Raw genomic sequence first — 17,495 nt, 5'->3', positions numbered from 1 at the left:
TTCTCAACAACATGTGTACGCCTCCAGCGCATAGGACTATCGAAGGCGTCAAAAGTGGCACATAAGAGACAAACCCTCGTCTCGATGAGAGTAACGACGTCCCATAGCATAAGCATTTGACCTCAGACTTAGACTCTCATGTGGTTTTCTCGGTGTGTTCGGAATCGGTTGAGCGATATTTGGTAATATCTTCTTCCTCTGCGCCTCCGTCGTGGGTGGCATGGACATGAGATGCACTACTTGATAATGGCGGTCGTTGGAGGCGTAAGAGGGCTTTATTGGGAGTTATATAAACGATAAAGCATTACTCGAAGGGCGCAGACGTGCTTTGCTTTCTCTTCTTGCTTTCTCATCGTTCAGCCAGTGGCTCCTCGATGATAGATGTTTCTCTTTCTTCATGTCATGTATGGCTTCGTGTTCGCTATAATATACCGTCCTGGTAAGGCTTGTAAGTTATGGCCGCGGAGGGCCTTTTAGATGTGGCGTTGTATCTATCGAGCCACGCAAAGAAGTTACGAGGATATTATGATTGTCGCAATTTGCAGAGGGCCGGAGATACAAAAGGGCAACACGAAGGAAGAGAAAGCCGGTTGTCTTCTACTTGTAAGAACACTGTAAATTGAATGTAGGTATGTACTCGGCGGTTAAAGGCTCGCTAAGCTGTGCAGTTGTACCTTGCAGACAGACCGGAAGCTATACAATGCTCATTCAAAGAATAGTGCAGAATATCATGTTCGCAAAATGCTTGTTGGCAAGAGCGCTTCTCTCGTGATAACTGTCCTCTTCCCAGAAATCTAGTGACCACATAGCATGTTGTTCATATGAAGAGAAAAAAAGGGTGAGCTGAATTCTTTTTTGATCATTTAAATACGCTCTCTAGATGCATGAAGCTCATTACCCATCGTTGCAAGGCATGCGACTGCCCCTCTTGATCCATCAGAGGAACGTGATGCACTTTTGTTTTGCAGTCAATACAGCTGCTGACATGACTCGATTGAGAGCACCTTCCTCTTTAAACGCCTTGCTCATGTTCATGTGAGCTTTTTACAACTTCTGCATGGCAGCAATGTCGGAAGACTGGACGTAGTCCTCGAACTCCTGGACCTCCTCCTGGAGCTCATCAAGAGAGACCTTGTCGTCCTCGATGACCATGTTGATCTGGAGCTTCTTGACACCGAAAGCGAGAGGGACGAGCTTGGAGCCACCCCACACGAGACCGTCCTTCTCAATGGAGCGGACAGACTTCTCGAGCTCGGCCATGTCGGTCTCGTCGTCTAGTAATTACAAAGTCAGTATGATGAGGAAACAAAGCGAGCAGACAACAGGGAAACATACCCCAGGGCTTGACATCCATGGTGACGATGGACTTGGCGGCAGGCTTGGTCTTTCCGGCCTTCTTTGCGGCGTACTCAGCGAGGCGCTGCTCTCTGACCTTGACGGCCTCGGGGTCCTCCTCCTCATCGTCGTCGGAGCCGAAAAGGTCGACATCGTCGTCGTCGTCGTCCTCCTTCTCGGGAGCCTTGGCGGGGTTGACGGTCAGGTCAGAAGACTCGGGTCCGTAGGCGGTGTACTCCTTGGTTGGGTCACCGGGGAGAGAAGAGAACTCGGACTCGAAGGTGGCGATGTGCTTGTACCAGCGGTAGGCGTGGGGGTACTTCTCAGCGGCGGGCTGGGACTTCAAGGCCTGGAAGGTCTTGACATCGGCCTGGGAAGGACCGTAGCTTTGAGGGGTGTCAGTGACGCTGTTCGCTCCCGAGGGCGAAACGAAGCAGATATCGGCAAGAACACGCAGGTTTGAGTCAGAGGAGCGACAAGCGCTATGGTTTTGTAATCGGACAGCGGGGTCTTAAGCCGCCTCATAAACACGGACCAATTGTATCTCATCATGAAAAGGCAGGAGCAAAGAAAGGAGCGAGAGGATTGAGAGGATTGAGAGGATTGAGAAGCAGAGGAGACTCACCCGACAATGTAGGATCTGGTCTTGGTCCAGTTCTCAAGGACTAATGGCGCCGTCAGTATTGGTCATATGTAGCTAGAAGAAAATAGCTGTTGAGGGGTTGACAGCAGTGAGTCGGGCAGGTGGCACTCACGAGCGAGACCAGCATCGGAGAGGAAATCGGTGAAACCCATTTTGGAAGATATGTGGTAGGATAAACAAGGAACACTTGGGTATCTCTATCCAAAAAAATCAACAGTGATGAGGGGTAGGGAAGAGTTGGTGGATGAGCTGAGGCTTCGAAGCGTGCTTGTCGGGCTGCTCTGAGAAAATCTGTGAGGTCCGGGCGGTGGCATCTTCCGAAAGGAGCAGGTGTTCTTTTTTACTCTTCTTTCGAGTCATGTGAGTAGGTGGTACCCTGTCGCCGAGTCAGATATCTGATTCCAGCATGACTCACGCCGGCATGCCGTCACATGCCGCTGCATCTTCGAGATGATTCGAGTGCATACTTGGACACACTTGGAGATACTGGGAGCTGCACTTGCACTCACAGCACCCATTGTCCCTCCTGCGGGCCGCTACAAGTGCTGTCTTGTCTCCCAAGCAGCTATACATTAGACTCTCCTTGCCTCCATCCTTGGTCTTTCCTTCCTTCCCTCCTCCCGAGTCTACCGCCAAAATGTTAGCATCACGAAGTAAATGTGCCACCCGGCGCATAGCACAATCCGCACGCATACCTCGCACACTCCAAGTCAGAAGCACGCCGTTGACACTGCGGACATCAACTTCATTACTACGACCTGCTTCGTCCGCCCTTCGTCCCCTTACAGCGTTGCAATGCCGAACCTACGCCAGCGGACGACCGCATCCCCCCGGGGGCACCCACCGTATGGATATGTCAGGCGGAGAGGAAAAGTCGGCCTTGGAGGAGTATGGTGTCGACCTGACCAAAAGAGCTAAGGATGGAAAGCTGGATCCGGTCATTGGCCGAGACTCAGAGATCCAACGGACCATTCAGATCCTGTCGCGCCGAACTAAGAACAACCCGGTGTTGATCGGCGCAGCTGGCACCGGAAAGACGGCCATCCTCGAAGGCCTGGCCCAGCGTATCGTCCGTGGAGACGTGCCGGAAAGCATCAAAGAAAAAAGAGTCATCTCACTGGACCTCGGTCAGTTGATCGCCGGAGCCAAGTTCAGAGGCGATTTCGAAGAACGATTGAAGAAAGTCTTGAAAGAAGTAGAAGACGCCCACGGCAAGGTCATTCTCTTCATCGACGAGCTCCATACCCTCTTAGGTTTGGGCAAAGCAGAAGGCAGCATCGATGCCAGCAATCTGCTCAAGCCCGCTCTTTCGCGAGGCGAACTACAATGCTGTGGCGCCACCACCCTCAACGAATACCGACTGATAGAGAAAGATGTCGCTCTGGCACGAAGATTCCAGCCTGTACTGGTGGACGAACCGAGTGTTCAAGACACCATATCGATTCTCCGAGGCATCAAGGATCGCTACGAAGTCCATCACGGTGTTCGCATCACCGACAATGCTCTTGTTGCCGCTGCCACCTACAGCAACCGATACATCACCGACCGCTTCTTGCCAGACAAGGCAATTGACCTGGTCGATGAGGCCGCAAGCGCTCTGCGCTTACAGCAAGAATCGAAACCAGACGCCATTCAGGAGCTTGACCGACAGATCATGACCATCCAGATCGAGCTCGAATCACTTCGAAAGGAGACTGACATAGCGAGCAAGGAGAGACGCGAAAAACTGGAGAAGAGCCTCACACTGAAACAAGACGAGGCTGGAGCTTTGACCGAGAAGTGGGAAAAGGAGCGCGCTGAAATCGAGCAAATCAAAAGCACCAAGGCCGAGCTGGAGGCTGCACGCAACGCACTCGAAATTGCCCAGCGTAACGGAGACCTCGCCAGAGCTTCGGAGCTGCGATACTCCATCATTCCAACTCTGGCGAGAAAGCTACCGGAAGAGGGTGCAGAACAACCGAACGAGGGCAGCTCCGGCGACACTTTGATCCATGACTCCGTCACTTCCGACGACATAGCGGCGGTTGTCTCAAGGACTACAGGCATACCCGTATCGAAGCTCATGAGCGGCGAAATCGAGAAGTTGATCAACATGGAAGATTCTCTGAGACAACATGTCCGCGGCCAGGACGAGGCACTGCATGCCGTCGCCAATGCGGTTCGCATGCAGCGTGCTGGCTTGAGTGGCGAAAATCGTCCTTTGGCCTCATTCATGTTCCTCGGACCAACAGGTGTGGGCAAGACAGAACTTTGCAAGCAAATGGCCGCCTTCCTGTTCTCGACCGAGTCCGCAGTCATCCGCTTCGATATGAGTGAGTTCCAAGAGAAGCACACCGTCAGTCGATTGATCGGAAGTCCTGCTGGCTACGTCGGCTACGAAGACGCTGGTCAGCTCACCGAGGCCGTTCGCAGAAAGCCGTACGCAGTGTTACTGTTCGATGAATTTGAAAAGGCTCACAAGGACATATCCACTCTCCTGCTGCAAGTTCTCGACGAAGGTTTCTTGACCGACTCGCAGGGCCACAAGGTCGACTTCAGGAACACTATGATCGTACTCACTTCAAATCTTGGTGCCCAGGCTTTGGTAGAAGACGAAAGTACCGGCAGCGAGATCTCTCCTGAAGTCAAACAGCGAGTAATGGATGTAACGGAAGCATCGTATCCTCCAGAGTTCCTCAACCGTATCGACGAGTTCATCATCTTCAAGCGTCTTTCGAAGGAAGCGCTGAAGGACATTGTCGATATAAGACTGAAGGAGCTCCAGGCTCGACTTGACGACCGTCGCATCACCCTCGATGTCCCAGAGGATGTCAGGGCATGGCTCTGTGACAAAGGCTACGACCCTCGCTACGGCGCTCGCCCACTCAACCGTCTCATCTCCAAGGAAGTCGGCAATCTTTTGGCGGACCAGATAATCCGCGGCGGTATAAAGACTGGCACCACTGCGAAGGTCACCATCCAAGAAGGCGGCGAACATCTCGACATTGTTCCTGCATAAATGCCCCTCCACTCCAACGGATTCACCATTTCTCACCAACGAATGCATTTAGACGCTGCTCAGCGCGCTGTATACCATATTGTACATAAAGGAAAAAGGACACTCAGCCATCATAGCATGGGACACGATACGAATCTACGATTCATGTAAGATGGTTAGCATAATGACACTGTACATATACATATCACTTTTTCTGTACTAGCAATCCAAGCAAGTGACGACCGACATGATGAGAGATGCTCTGTTCGGAGTTCAGACTGCAGTCACGTTCCCACAAGATAAGAACGGAAGGCACGAGTCCACGGCGACTTCCTGGTATGATCGTCCACCCGCCAAATAGCATTTCAATCTCAATTCTCAGAGCTCACTTATACACACTTTTGTCTCACACAATCACTCAAAAATGGCTCTTCCATCTTCCTTTGTAGCTACAAGGGATACTGAGAGTCTGAGTACATCGGATAGTGTGTCTCATCGCCAGATTCAACGTCGCCATCTCCCTGCTTCGAATCCTCATCCTCGCGCCCTGCCAAACCAGCGCGATCTATATCCGATATTTCATTCGAGAAGTGCACATCAAGCCAATATGCCACTGCAGTCTGATCAGTCGCATCCCTTTTCGCGGCAAACAGACCAGGTCTTAGATGATTCGAGCGCCCAACATCGCAGACCTCAGCCCCATGTTGCCAACGATTACGACGACGCCTCCAACGAGATCATTATGGCTATTGATGTCAAAGATAGGGGCACTGTTGGTTGTGCTTATTATGTCGCTGCTGAAGAAAAATTGTACTTCATGGAGGATGTAAAGCTGGGTGGCGCTGATATTGTTGAAGCGTGTACATGAACATCTTTCTTACCATGAGACTGCATTTTGTACTTTATTGACACACAATAGTGAAGATATTCATCGAGCCGACCCTTATCCTGCACCCTGTACGGCTGGATGACGAGATTCTTGATGTTCTTGATCCTGAGCGGCACAATGTTGACGATGGTAACGGTGAGCGAAGTCAAAGGATGCTGAACCGTGTCTTCTTGCTAATTTGCCTTGTAGGCACAACATTTGATCTGTCGAACATCTGTACGCCTCGTCCGAACTCAGACTTCAATTTTGAAACAGCAAAGACCAAGCTCATCAACCTCGACTTGGGCGACCTCAGGGGCCCGCGTGTGACATTCGTGGTTCCCGGTGATGTTATAGCTGATGCGAACTCAGGTCCTGGCGGAGAATATGAGTTTGTTGGGCGTGAGGGTACGCTTTTGAAACTGGCCGGTTGGATTGACGTTGAAAGTCGCTTCACGGTAGGTTGTGCGGGCTCGATTCTCACATATATCCAGAAGAAAAGAGGCACAATGTTTCTGCCCGGCGATCCAGCTTCTCAGGGGTTGCACCGAATCACTCACCTTGAGATGTTCAGCCTGAGCGGATCCATGTAGGTTCTGTGTCCATTGTGTTGTGACATCTCCATGTCTGACATCGATGACAGGTTTGTGAACACGGACACTCTTCTGTCTTTGCAGATAATTCAATCGGAGGCACATCCGCATTCACACAAACAAGGCCCTACGAACACTGGCTCTGGCTCGAAAGAAGGCCTTTCGGTCTATGGCCTTTTCCAGCACCTTGCCCGTACTTCTCAAGGTAAACACTTACTGCGACAGTACTTCCTACGCCCAAGTGTGAACGAGGCGGTCATCAAAGAGCGGTATGCCTCAATAAGCGTCTTCTTGAGGCCCGAGAATGATGCATACCTACAAGACCTCAACAAGAGCCTTGGTCAAGTCAAAAACATGCGGCAAGTCTTGGTGGGCCTTCGGAAAGGTCTGAGTGCAGGTGCTGGTGGAAATGGTAGACTTGCCATACCAGTCTGGGCCAATATACGCCTGTTCGTCTACCAAGCCCTGAAGATCACGGATGTATTCGAGGAACTCGTTGGAGCCGAAGGGCTTGTGATGCATAGGAAGATCTTTGACAAATTCGAGCGTCATCGTCTTGCCGCAATCGGACGTAACGTAAGCGAGATAGTTGACTTCGAACTATCGCGAGAGTATGGTCGGACGGTCGTCAAGATCGGCATAGACGAAGAGCTCGATCAATTGAAACATACGTATGATGGTCTTGAAGACATACTAGCCCGCGTTGCTGAAGACGTCTCATTAAGTATGCCACAAGGCATCAACGTCGAGATTAACGTCATATTCTTCCCACAAATTGGGTTTCTCATCGCTGTTGATCTGGACCCCGAGACTGGCACAGGGATATGGGGGGGTGACGACCGTGATCCTTGGGAAAAGACTTTCACGACCGAAAGAGTTGTGTATTACAAGAACGACAAAATGACCGAGATGGATGCTTACTTCGGCGACATATACGGGAACATCTGTGGTATGTTAACGTAGTAAAGTCCGGACTAATACCTTTTCGTAAAGATTATGTTGCGACAGATCGAAGACTGATTGTTTTCCAGACAGGGAGATCGAGATAGTCCAGGAATTGGCAGAGAAGATATTGGAGCACGAAGTTACAATTGCCGTGGTGTCGGATCTTTGCGGCGAACTCGACTGGTAAGTGTCGATGCGCCTAGTGAATATCATGCGATTTTACCTGACGATGGCAGCCTAGTCGCTCTCGCGCAAGGCGCAAAGAGGTACAAATTGACAAGACCAGATCTTACCGGACGTAACATCATCAGCATAAAAGGTGGTCGTCATATACTGCAAGAGTTGAGTGTGGCGAGTTACGTTCCTAACGACACATTCATTGCTGGCGGAGGGGGCGATGTAGAGCGAGCATAGCGTGACTGCTCTGACACTGAAGCCTCTCAAGCCGCAGTCGTTGGTGAAGACCGACCAAACCGCACCGCAAGAGATCGGAGCGATGGGCCTTCAGTGGTCTTGGTGACAGGACCCAACTACTCAGGCAAGAGTGTGTATCTGAAGCAGGTTGCACTAATAGTATACATGGCTCACGTCGGCTGCTTCGTTCCTGCTGATAGCGCACAGATCGGCCTGACGGACAAGATCCTGACACGAGTAGCGACTCGTGAGAGCGTCTCGAGGGTGAGTCCTAACGGGTAGAATTTCCGATTGAACATACTGATCAAAGCAGGCTCAGAGTGCGTTCATGACTGACTTGCAGCAAATGTCGATGGCGTTGAATTTAGCAACAAGGCGCAGTCTTCTCATTGTGGATGAGTTCGGCAAGGGAACTGAAGCACAGGGTGTGTTCTTGATTGTGTTATGATGCCAAATGGTGATTTCGAACTAATGTGACATCAAGATGGTGCCGGACTGGCGGCTGGGGTGTACAGGCATCTCCTGAATCGTGGATCGGAAAGTCCCAAAGTCCTTGCAGCAACACATTTTCATGGTTCGAGTATCGAGGTTCGTGGGTGGTTGGATGACTGATGTCCTTCACAGAGATCTTCGAAGGCGGATTTCTACGAGCGGGGCCTTCACTCGCCTTTGGGCATCTAGAAGTACACATCGATGCCCACGCTCCGCATACTGATGGTCAAGTGACATATTTGTACACGTAGGTAGCTAATGAAACCTTGATGAGAAAGTGACTTACACAGGGTATAGCTACAAGCAGGGTCGTAGCATCAGCAGCTATGGGACAGTCTGCGCTACGATGAATGGCATACCTCGAGGGGTCACACAGAGAGCCGAGGAATTGATCCTGCGAACTGCACGTGGCGAAGACCTTATAGCTGCGTGTTCGTATATGCCAAAGGATGAGATTTCAGAGCTGAATGATGCTGTAAGTGCGAGGCATTTAGTCCCTTGGGTTTAGTGTCTAACTGGTGTAGGAAACAATTGCTCGACGATTCTTGGCCATGAGTCTTGGGAGGAACGCACGTTCGCAACTCGACCTATTGTTCCAGACGTCGGAAAGGCTGAGCAGCACATCCAGTGAAACTAGTCACTCTTAATCATGAGGCGAAGAACTTTGGCACACCTGGCCGATGCGATGTATAATCTAAAAATGTCGTTATCACAAATAGTCATAACGCTTGCTATTCGAAGAGTCTAAATAGTGCTCAACGATCATCGGTGGCTAGACGGTAGAGATACGTTGTATGATATGTGGGGTGTGATATGGACAGGGTAGCCCTTGGTGTTCGGGACTTGCTCGTTTCATGTGTTAAGTCCTCTGAGTATTCGTCGAACAACATTTGTCCTTTAGCTTTAGTCGAGTTCAATCAAATGGTACTATCGTGACGTGGGAAGGTCATGTCAAGACCAAAGGTGAAACATGATTAAAGTGATGTATGCAATCGTTGATGGTGACTGCATAAGGTAGGAGTTGTTCCTGACGGAGGAGATCTGGCGGCGCAAAGGGAAATCTCCGGGGCTAGTCTGACTTCATTGCTTCTCTATCATCAGGACATTTGTCGCAGCCACTATATCGTGTTACCTGCCTTACCTTACTTTGGATTTGCAATTAGCTTGTGACGCACAAGTGAATGCCAGAGGACCTCTCGCACGCAAAGCTACCTTACCCATTTTCGCCACTACAATTCACAGCAACATCTCAATATGGGATTCCTGGCCAATGCCCTTAATGTCGCAGGCGTAGTCTTGCTCACACACGCGTACGTACCTCTATCACCGAACCATAAAAAAGGCCAAAGCCAACTAACAATCAACAACAACAGTGTATACAGCGCGCACGAGCACTCGCTCCTATCAACAGCCCTCCCCTCAGCATCAGCAGCGCCCACACTATCCTCAACACCATCATCAACATCAACAGCCTTTTCATACATCCTCCCGACCCTTGACCTGCCCCTAGACGTAACACTAGAAACCCTCGTCTCCGTCCTCCTCATCTGCGTCGGCATCGTGCTGGGCTCTCCAGAGCTAAAACCAATCCAATGGCGCGTGTGGGCCGGCAAGCTCGAGCGCGAGAAGAGCAAGCAGAACAAGGACGAGTTGGGCCCGCGAGGAAACCCGTACGCTGCGCTGGAGCAGAGAGCGGGCTTCTTGGATATCAGACGGGCGAGGGGCGATTTCGCGGCGTGGGTCAAGGAGGGCGCCAAGGTCGAGGAGAAGTTTATTAATTGATGGATGGAGGACTCTTGGTGACAGATAGTTTGTTGGGCTAAGGGGAAAGGATGCAAGATGTGCTAATTGAATGATGGGAAAGTAGGGGCTTATAAATGATGTATGCATCTACTTGTTCCTTCTCCCCCGGACGCAATCGAGACAGAGGCCGCGAGAAGCTTTACGTTGTCGTGTCAAAGCCTATCTAGGCTCAATCGAACATCAACGTCCCACAAGTACCTTGCTCACGGTCGAGGCAACGAAGTCTCTGTTCCATGATGATGGTCGATGAACATACGACACGAAGTGGAGCGTGCATGGAAAGAGCTTAGAGGACGACGGGCACATGTCACGTCTCGAGTGATTCAAACATCCGATAGTCGATTGGATGATCCGAAAAGAAGAAAAGCATTTCCACAGAAGCTTCTCTCCAAATGGAGCTTTACAGTCGATAGTTACGGGGACGATGAAAGCTATCGCTTACGATATAGTCATACCTTACCAAAGAGATCCATGTGCCAGCAATATTTGAACTAAGAGCTCGGCGAAGACTTATACATGTACGCCTGATTCGACCCGGGACCAAGGCGAAAAATATCGGTGTATTTCCTGTCCATGCAATAGCCACTGTGCGTCAAAACAAATAAATGTCCTGCGATCGAGGAACAAAACAGCAAAAAATGACGACGCGAGCAGGATTTGAACCTGCGCATCCGAAGATAATAGATATCAAGAAACCGAATTGAATCAAGTTCTAGTCTATCGCCTTAGACCGCTCGGCCATCGCGCCAACTGTTCAAGAATTCGCTGCAACGGCTAGTATATAATTCACATTCCAGATTCTTGTAGTCAAGCTCGCCTATCGGACGCGCCTACCGCCCACGGTCCCGCACCACTGACTGCTCATACCAAGAGTGGGTCAACCAACCATGGGCGTGCGCCCGCGGGCTGGGCAGGGTAATCCTACAACGACGATGTGGGCTTATGGCAGGTAACTCGAGATGGAACTCGAACCAGGAACACGCAAGTCGACATACAAAGCCCCGATTTATATTGATCCAAGATGCCTCTGCCGCTCATGTCACCCCCGCTGATCAACAGCGCTAATCCATGGTGCTCAAGCCAGGAAGATTTGCAGGCACTGTACGATAGTCCCTCTACCGGAGCTGTCACGACGAGAACTAGTCTTCTCCAAGGCTTCGGGCATGATCCCGCGATTCACCAGCATACATTCTTCGATCCGAGAAACCATGATGTGCTACCCTACGGCGGGCCTGACTATGCTGTGCCCGACAGTAAATGTGGGAGCTTGAACACGCTGGGGTACTCTCCCACCCCACTTCGCGAGTATCTCAAGTACATCTCGGCTATAACGACTGCTTCCACGGGGCGTAAAAAGCCCTTTATTATTTCGGTGACTGGTTCTCCCGATGAGATACGGCAATGTTACGACATGATCACTGAGCATCAACAAAAAGTCTCTGTGCCATTGTGCATGGAGATCAACCTGTCATGCCCGAATATACCATCCAAGCCCCCACCAGCATATTCAAAGGACGCATTGATCGAGTACTTCATTGCTCTGTCTCGCAATGGTGTAGAGCGCACTGTCCCTATCGGCATCAAGACACCGCCTTATACCTACCATGATCAGTTCGCAAGCCTGCTCAAAGGCCTCCTCTCAGCTTCGGTGCTTGAGAAGGGCAACTCACCCATAGATTTCGTCACCACGACAAACACTCTTGGATCATGCCTGCTGCTGGACAACACGACCAACGATGCTGCATTAGCTTCTGCCTCTGGTGCAGGAGTCGGAGGTATGGCAGGGGCACCACTTCACCCTCTTGCTTTGGGTAATGTCAAGACCATCCGGGCTTTGCTTGATGAGCACGAGAGTCTCAAGATGGTCGACATTATAGGTGTCGGTGGTGTTGGCGACAAGGCTGGCTTTGATAGAATGATGAGTGTAGGGGCCAAGCTTGTCGGAGTCGGCACCGCTCTAGGACGTGAAGGCGTCAAGGTCTTTGATCACATCCTCGCTTAATATGTCGTATATACACACGGAATAGTAGTTGATGCATTCGAAGAAGACGGAGAGATCAGAGATCGAATATCGTAACAGCCTCTAATTCAACTGTCTACACAAGTTCTGCGGGCTGACGGACATTCCCGAGTATAAGTTGTTTTCGTTGTTTGTGTTTACACATGGTAGACCCCTCAAGTAGAGTGTGGTTCAAATAGAATGTGCCGGTGATGGTCCGGCAGGGCTAGATTAGTCCCAATGGCTGGGTATCGTGAAACGATAGGGCTGCTAATCTCCCCCACCAGCGGGTGGTCTACGGTCAGATTTCCAATCTTACCAGGTAAGGTAAGGTAGCTCCAGCTCTGTGGTCAGCATTTGCATTTTGCCTTGACGGATCCCAGGCTGTTGTGACTGCTACTCGGCTAGTACCATCATGAGATACGACCATCTTTCAAGGCGTATAGGATGTATCAAGTGCGGTGCCAATAAATGCTGTGTATTATACTTTCGCGAACGCCTCTTTGACACTTCGTACTTTCGCAAAAGCAAACGTTTGAATGACGATGTGATGCTAGGCAAGGTTTCTCATCATTGCGACACTGCCACATAACTTGTACCTCGAGACATGGCATTAAGCTCTCATTTGCTTGGCCCAAACTGGTCATCCCGTGAATAACCCCAACCTTATTTACGATACAAACAATCCTTTGTCTGATGGGATCCAGTGAACTTAGCTTTCATCAGTTTTGTTCGTGTTTAGTTTCTCACACGACCATTGCTGTGTCGTCGAGTGTCCAAGCGGTCGATAGCACGTCGTCTTCTGATTTCATACTAAGTGGCAGCCATAGCTGAGCGCTCACTATGAATGCAGAAGATCGCAGGATGTCGGCGCTCGAGAGAGAGGCCAGTCCTGAGCGATTCCACGAAGAGGTTGAGGTTCCAGTACATACCATGGCCAGGACGTCAACGTCATCCTCAGAGCGATCTCGAGCATTGCAGCCTGTTAATGGCTTACAACAAACACCACGGACAGGTTTGTCACGAGCGCCTACTGTGTACGAAGCAGACTATGACTTGGAAAGGCATCCCACTGCATTGAGTAGGATTCATACCCACAGAAGTCAACATGTCGCAACAGTGGGGGCCGGAACAAGTGCTCCAGTGTCCATTTTCAGAACGCGATCATCGAAAACCAAGGCCCTGCCACCTTTCGGTGGTGGAAAGCCATATCCTCCTGCACTGCCGGAAAGAGAGGAGTATGTTGTCGAATATGAAGGCCCAGCTGATCCACTACATCCTCAAAATTGGCCCATGCGAAAAAAGATCATCATTGCCGCCACACTTGGGTTTGTGACCCTCTGCGCCGCATTTGGCTCGTCCGTCTTCTCTGCCGCTACGGCGTCGGTAGCTGCCCAGTTTGGAGTGTCTACCGAGGTCGGAATCCTGGGAGTGAGTCTGTACGTCTTGGGCTTCGCATTCGGACCAATTCTTTGGGCACCTTTCTCGGAACTTTATGGTCGCCGCCCACCTCTACTCATCAGTTCGTTCGGTTTCTCGATCTTCAGCATTGCCGTCGCTGTTGGTAAAGACTTGCAGACAGTTATGATCTGCCGATTCTTCAGTGGTTTTATGGGTGCTTGCCCGCTTACTTGTGTTGGTGCTGTGTTCGCAGACATGTTTGACAACAGAACGAGAGGTATTGCCATTACGGTGTTCTCTATCGCTGTTTTCTCTGGACCTCTGCTTGCGCCATTCATAGGAGGATTCATCGACATGTCTTATCTTGGCTGGCGCTGGACTGAGTATATCACCGCCATCATGGCGTTCACCGGCTTAGGTCTTAGTCTGATCTTCCTGGAGGAGACTTATCCACCGGTTGTCCTTGTCAATAAGGCGTCGGAGCTACGTCGCCGTACTAAGAATTGGGGCATCCATGCCAAGCAGGAGGAGATCGAAATCGATCTACGAGAGCTTTTGGAGAAGAACCTTAGCAGACCCATGCGCATGCTCTTCAAGGAACCGATTGTGCTGGCTTTATCAATCTACATGTCGTGAGTACTCGAGCATGATGTGACTGGCAATACAGGAGTGCTAACTTCCTAAGCTTTATTTACGGCTTGCTGTATCTTTTCCTCACTTTCTACCCGATCGTCTTCCAGCGCATCCACGGGATGAACAAGGGTGTTGGTGGTCTTCCCTACTTCGGTATGATCGTCGGCGAGTTCATCGCTGGCGGCTACATCATTTGGACACAACCGTCATACAACCGCAAACTAGCTGCCAACGGCAACATCCCCATCCCAGAGTGGCGTCTTCCTCCAGCGATCGTTGGAGGTTTCCTGTTCTCCATTGGCTTGTTCTGGTTTGGCTGGACAGGATACAAGGCTGACATCCATTGGATCGTCCCCACGCTCTCGGGTCTTTTGACTGGGTTCGGTTTGATGTCAATCTTCCTCCAATGCCTCAACTACCTGATCGACGCTTATCTGATGTTCGCTGCCTCTGCGATTGCCGCAAACACGTTTTTGCGCTCTCTCTGCGGTGCTGGATTCCCCCTGTTTGCAACTTACATGATCGAGGGCATGGGTGTCCAGTGGGCAGGCACTTTGCTTGGCTGTGTTGCCTTGGTCCTCGTCCCGCTGCCGATCTTATTCTACCTGAGGGGTGCTAAGATCAGACAGAAGAGTACCTTTGCACCTGCTCTAGACATTGCGCACAGAGCTGCGACAAAGGGCGATGAGGATCAGGAGTCATCAGATGGAACTCGTCTTGACAGCAACGCCGAAGCGGCAGCAGGCGATACTCCCAAGAAGGCTGAGTAGAGTTAGGGTCTCAGATTCCGAGGTGCTGTGCATCAGATGACACCATCCAGTTTAGCAATAAGTTGAACCTAGCTTGTTGGTTTTGCCTCGAGTTAGAGATGCCGAACCTAATTTATCAAGTCTTGGTTATCATGACATGTGTATTTACGAGCCTTTATGTTCCTGTCGGCCTTTTTCTTTCGTCTTGCTAGACATAAACAATTATTTATATTAATAACATAATATCTGCATATTTTTACTCAACTTCCACTTGCTTTTCCGTTCAACGCCATCATCCAAAGCCCATGGCTTTGTCGCTATAGTCTTTTGTTTCTAGCGAATAGTAGAAAGCAATGTTATTATAATTTATTTAACCTTATCGAGCCTACTAGGCAAAGTGGCTCAAAGTCCGGCGTTGCCATAAGAGCTACTGTGAATTGCGAAATTCGAACAGCAAGCTTGCGAGACCGCAAATGGTTGGCATATCTTAGACTTAAAGCTCCATCGGCGAATTTTTGTTTAAACACTTCCGGACCAGCAATGCGACGAGCAAACATAATCACAATCACATTAATTGCATGGAATCATCAACATTGAGTAGACAATGCTAGGACTCGGGAAAGATCAGGATAAAAGACCAAAGTGTTTCTTCGCGCACACGGTGCTGCCTCAGTACATCGACGACAAGCAGCCGCCGACGAAAAAGAGACCTTTCTCGACCGTTTACGCGCAGGCCTTCAACCATACTGTGAGTTTGGCGATCCTAGGCACCCCCATTGGATGGCAACGAGAATTTACTTATGCTTTGCTTGGAAAATTAGCTAGATTTGATTGTTCCGGCATCTGTCGCACCTCAAATACAGCATGCTCTGGAGACTTCGGTGGGTGAGCCACAGTACTGCAAGGTGCACCTGAAGCTTGCAGATATTCTCACTGGGGACTTTTTCAACTACTACATGAAATCCGGTATGTATCTATCTCACACCACGCACACTTTGTGAAGAAAGCGTTCACTCATTTGATCTAATATGTAGGCAACATCGCGCTTCGATCAGAAGGCCGCGAAGGTCTGGACACCACATTCTCACTAAGCGATGGAGTGCTGCGCATCGAGCTTGACAGAGCGACGTACGAGCGCGCTGGCCTGCAGGGCCAGCCCATCCAGGACTTCGGAAGGCGACACATCAAGTCGCGGTTTGCAGTCACGTTGAATCTACGTTTACCGTCTATGGTCAAGGGGAAGAAAGGGTTTGATCGCGTTTTATGGGCTGCACAGAATGTTTTCACGGATGCTTTGACGTGGTTGTTCTACGATCTACGGAGTCCGAGCCAGCAGGACTCGGGTCCAATCAAGGATTTCCAGCCCTTCCACAGGACGGTGACACCTGAGGTTGTGACGATGGATAGCGTACGCGTGCCGGCTTTCCCTGATAGGATTGAAGAAGGAGGCGACGTGGGCGCAGTCGAAGTCACTGAGCTGCTGGAGTGGCTTACCCTCGTGTGTCTCGACTCACCCAGAGTCAAAGACAACGACGATATTGATTCATACTTGTCTCGATATGAAGTCCCACGATTTGGAGCAGGCGAAAAGCAGCCCGAGGCTATGGATCTACTGAAATTACGGTGGCATGGTTTCATGCCGTCAATTTGGGTGGCAAAGGCTTTCGCTGCTGCACTCAAAGGGAGTGGAGACGAATGGTTCGCCATGCAAGTGTGTGGTTTCGAGGACAAGAGCCATATGATTCTAAAACGAGATGGCAAGACTATGAGTTGGGATTGTTGTTAGATGCTCGATCGTCATTGCGAGCAGCAGCATAGTTTTACAAGCACTTCTGGCAATGAGTCGCGGACCATACTCCAAGAACATGATCTACACCTAGCCGGGCTCACATGTTTTCAAGGCATTTTGGGCAGCGTTTCAAGCGACTGCGTCATGCTTGTATTTAGCATGAAGTCCTGAGGAAATCCAAGATGTTATCAATGCGCTTGAAGATCGCCCATCCGACGGGCTTACAGTCACGATGATGCGTGGCTATGTGCAGATAACGCAGGAATGCTTGGATGCAGCGAGCGCACTACCCAACTGCACGATAAGGAGACTTTCAGTAAATGAGGCGGCAAGGTCTCGACTCGAGATGCTTTGAGTGTATAATGGAAACGTTTTCCTTCTTCGCATACAAATCGTACCCGTATAAGCCATTCGTCGGCATCTGGATTTCCCCAAGTTATTCACTGCCCGAAGCCAGAAGCCACCCACAACCTGCCGTACCGGTAACAACAGCGAGATCTACGGCGCTGTGCAGTACAATCATAGGATCTTCTGCACAAGTAGAACATGCCCAATGCGGTGGCTCGGATATGTGGATAGGCAAGGACCTGATACCGATCCATGCAGCATCCGGAAAAGCAGAGAGGCGAGCAGGGAAATATCCCCAACGAGCAGAACTGCAACCAAGCAATGAAATGGTTCAGGTTCACAGCACACCTGGTGGATCTCAGAGTAGTGCAAAAAGCTCAGATAGCCGACAAAGACCGAGCGGCGAATGAGGCGCTTAGTGTTTCTACCCCAGTCTCGCCCAGCCTTGATCAAACTGGGGAACTTGGGGAAGAAACAGGGTATATATCAGACTCGCCATGGTATAC

At 50.4% G+C, this 17,495-nt stretch overlaps 7 protein-coding genes across 7 annotated transcripts; 6 read left to right on the top strand and 1 right to left on the bottom strand.

The window, feature by feature from the left end:
- Positions 1-1,044: 1,044 nt before the first annotated feature.
- On the bottom strand, positions 1,045-2,130 carry AAFC00_005560 (uncharacterized protein; the record flags this gene model as incomplete). Its single annotated transcript, XM_069345360.1, has 4 exons — positions 1,045-1,274; positions 1,336-1,721; positions 1,961-2,000; positions 2,091-2,130. 4 exons carry the CDS (start codon positions 2,128-2,130, stop codon positions 1,045-1,047), a joined length of 696 nt encoding a protein of 231 aa, XP_069203189.1.
- Positions 2,131-2,615: 485 nt separating this feature from the next.
- AAFC00_005559 (uncharacterized protein) lies at positions 2,616-4,976 on the top strand (the record flags this gene model as incomplete). The annotated part of the gene is made up of 1 exon (XM_069345359.1): positions 2,616-4,976. The coding sequence occupies one exon, from the start codon at positions 2,616-2,618 to the stop codon at positions 4,974-4,976; it is 2,361 nt and encodes a 786-aa protein (XP_069203188.1).
- Positions 4,977-5,562: 586 nt separating this feature from the next.
- AAFC00_005558 (uncharacterized protein) lies at positions 5,563-8,914 on the top strand (the record flags this gene model as incomplete). Its single annotated transcript, XM_069348615.1, has 12 exons — positions 5,563-5,815; positions 5,875-5,979; positions 6,034-6,412; positions 6,467-7,365; positions 7,448-7,544; positions 7,598-7,746; positions 7,798-8,039; positions 8,089-8,200; positions 8,260-8,349; positions 8,400-8,514; positions 8,565-8,742; positions 8,792-8,914. 12 exons carry the CDS (start codon positions 5,563-5,565, stop codon positions 8,912-8,914), a joined length of 2,742 nt encoding a protein of 913 aa, XP_069203187.1.
- A 607-nt stretch (positions 8,915-9,521) lies between these two features.
- On the top strand, positions 9,522-10,049 carry AAFC00_005557 (uncharacterized protein; the record flags this gene model as incomplete). The annotated part of the gene is made up of 2 exons (XM_069345358.1): positions 9,522-9,577; positions 9,641-10,049. The coding sequence occupies 2 exons, from the start codon at positions 9,522-9,524 to the stop codon at positions 10,047-10,049; spliced, it is 465 nt and encodes a 154-aa protein (XP_069203186.1).
- A 1,042-nt stretch (positions 10,050-11,091) lies between these two features.
- Positions 11,092-12,072, top strand: AAFC00_005556 (uncharacterized protein; the record flags this gene model as incomplete). The annotated part of the gene is made up of 1 exon (XM_069345357.1): positions 11,092-12,072. One exon carries the CDS (start codon positions 11,092-11,094, stop codon positions 12,070-12,072), a length of 981 nt encoding a protein of 326 aa, XP_069203185.1.
- An 840-nt stretch (positions 12,073-12,912) lies between these two features.
- Positions 12,913-14,873, top strand: AAFC00_005555 (uncharacterized protein; the record flags this gene model as incomplete). Its single annotated transcript, XM_069345356.1, has 2 exons — positions 12,913-14,102; positions 14,156-14,873. 2 exons carry the CDS (start codon positions 12,913-12,915, stop codon positions 14,871-14,873), a joined length of 1,908 nt encoding a protein of 635 aa, XP_069203184.1.
- A 583-nt stretch (positions 14,874-15,456) lies between these two features.
- AAFC00_005554 (uncharacterized protein) lies at positions 15,457-16,638 on the top strand (the record flags this gene model as incomplete). The annotated part of the gene is made up of 3 exons (XM_069345355.1): positions 15,457-15,600; positions 15,674-15,818; positions 15,887-16,638. 3 exons carry the CDS (start codon positions 15,457-15,459, stop codon positions 16,636-16,638), a joined length of 1,041 nt encoding a protein of 346 aa, XP_069203183.1.
- Positions 16,639-17,495: the final 857 nt, after the last annotated feature.

The sequence above is a fragment of the Neodothiora populina genome (assembly GCF_041146345.1).
Source record: "Neodothiora populina strain CPC 39397 chromosome Unknown canker_contig_5, whole genome shotgun sequence".
In the NCBI taxonomy this organism is placed as follows: domain Eukaryota; kingdom Fungi; phylum Ascomycota; class Dothideomycetes; order Dothideales; family Dothioraceae; genus Neodothiora; species Neodothiora populina.
The sequence above is the reverse complement of the archived record's forward strand: the minus strand, read 5'-3'. Positions and strand labels throughout refer to the sequence as shown.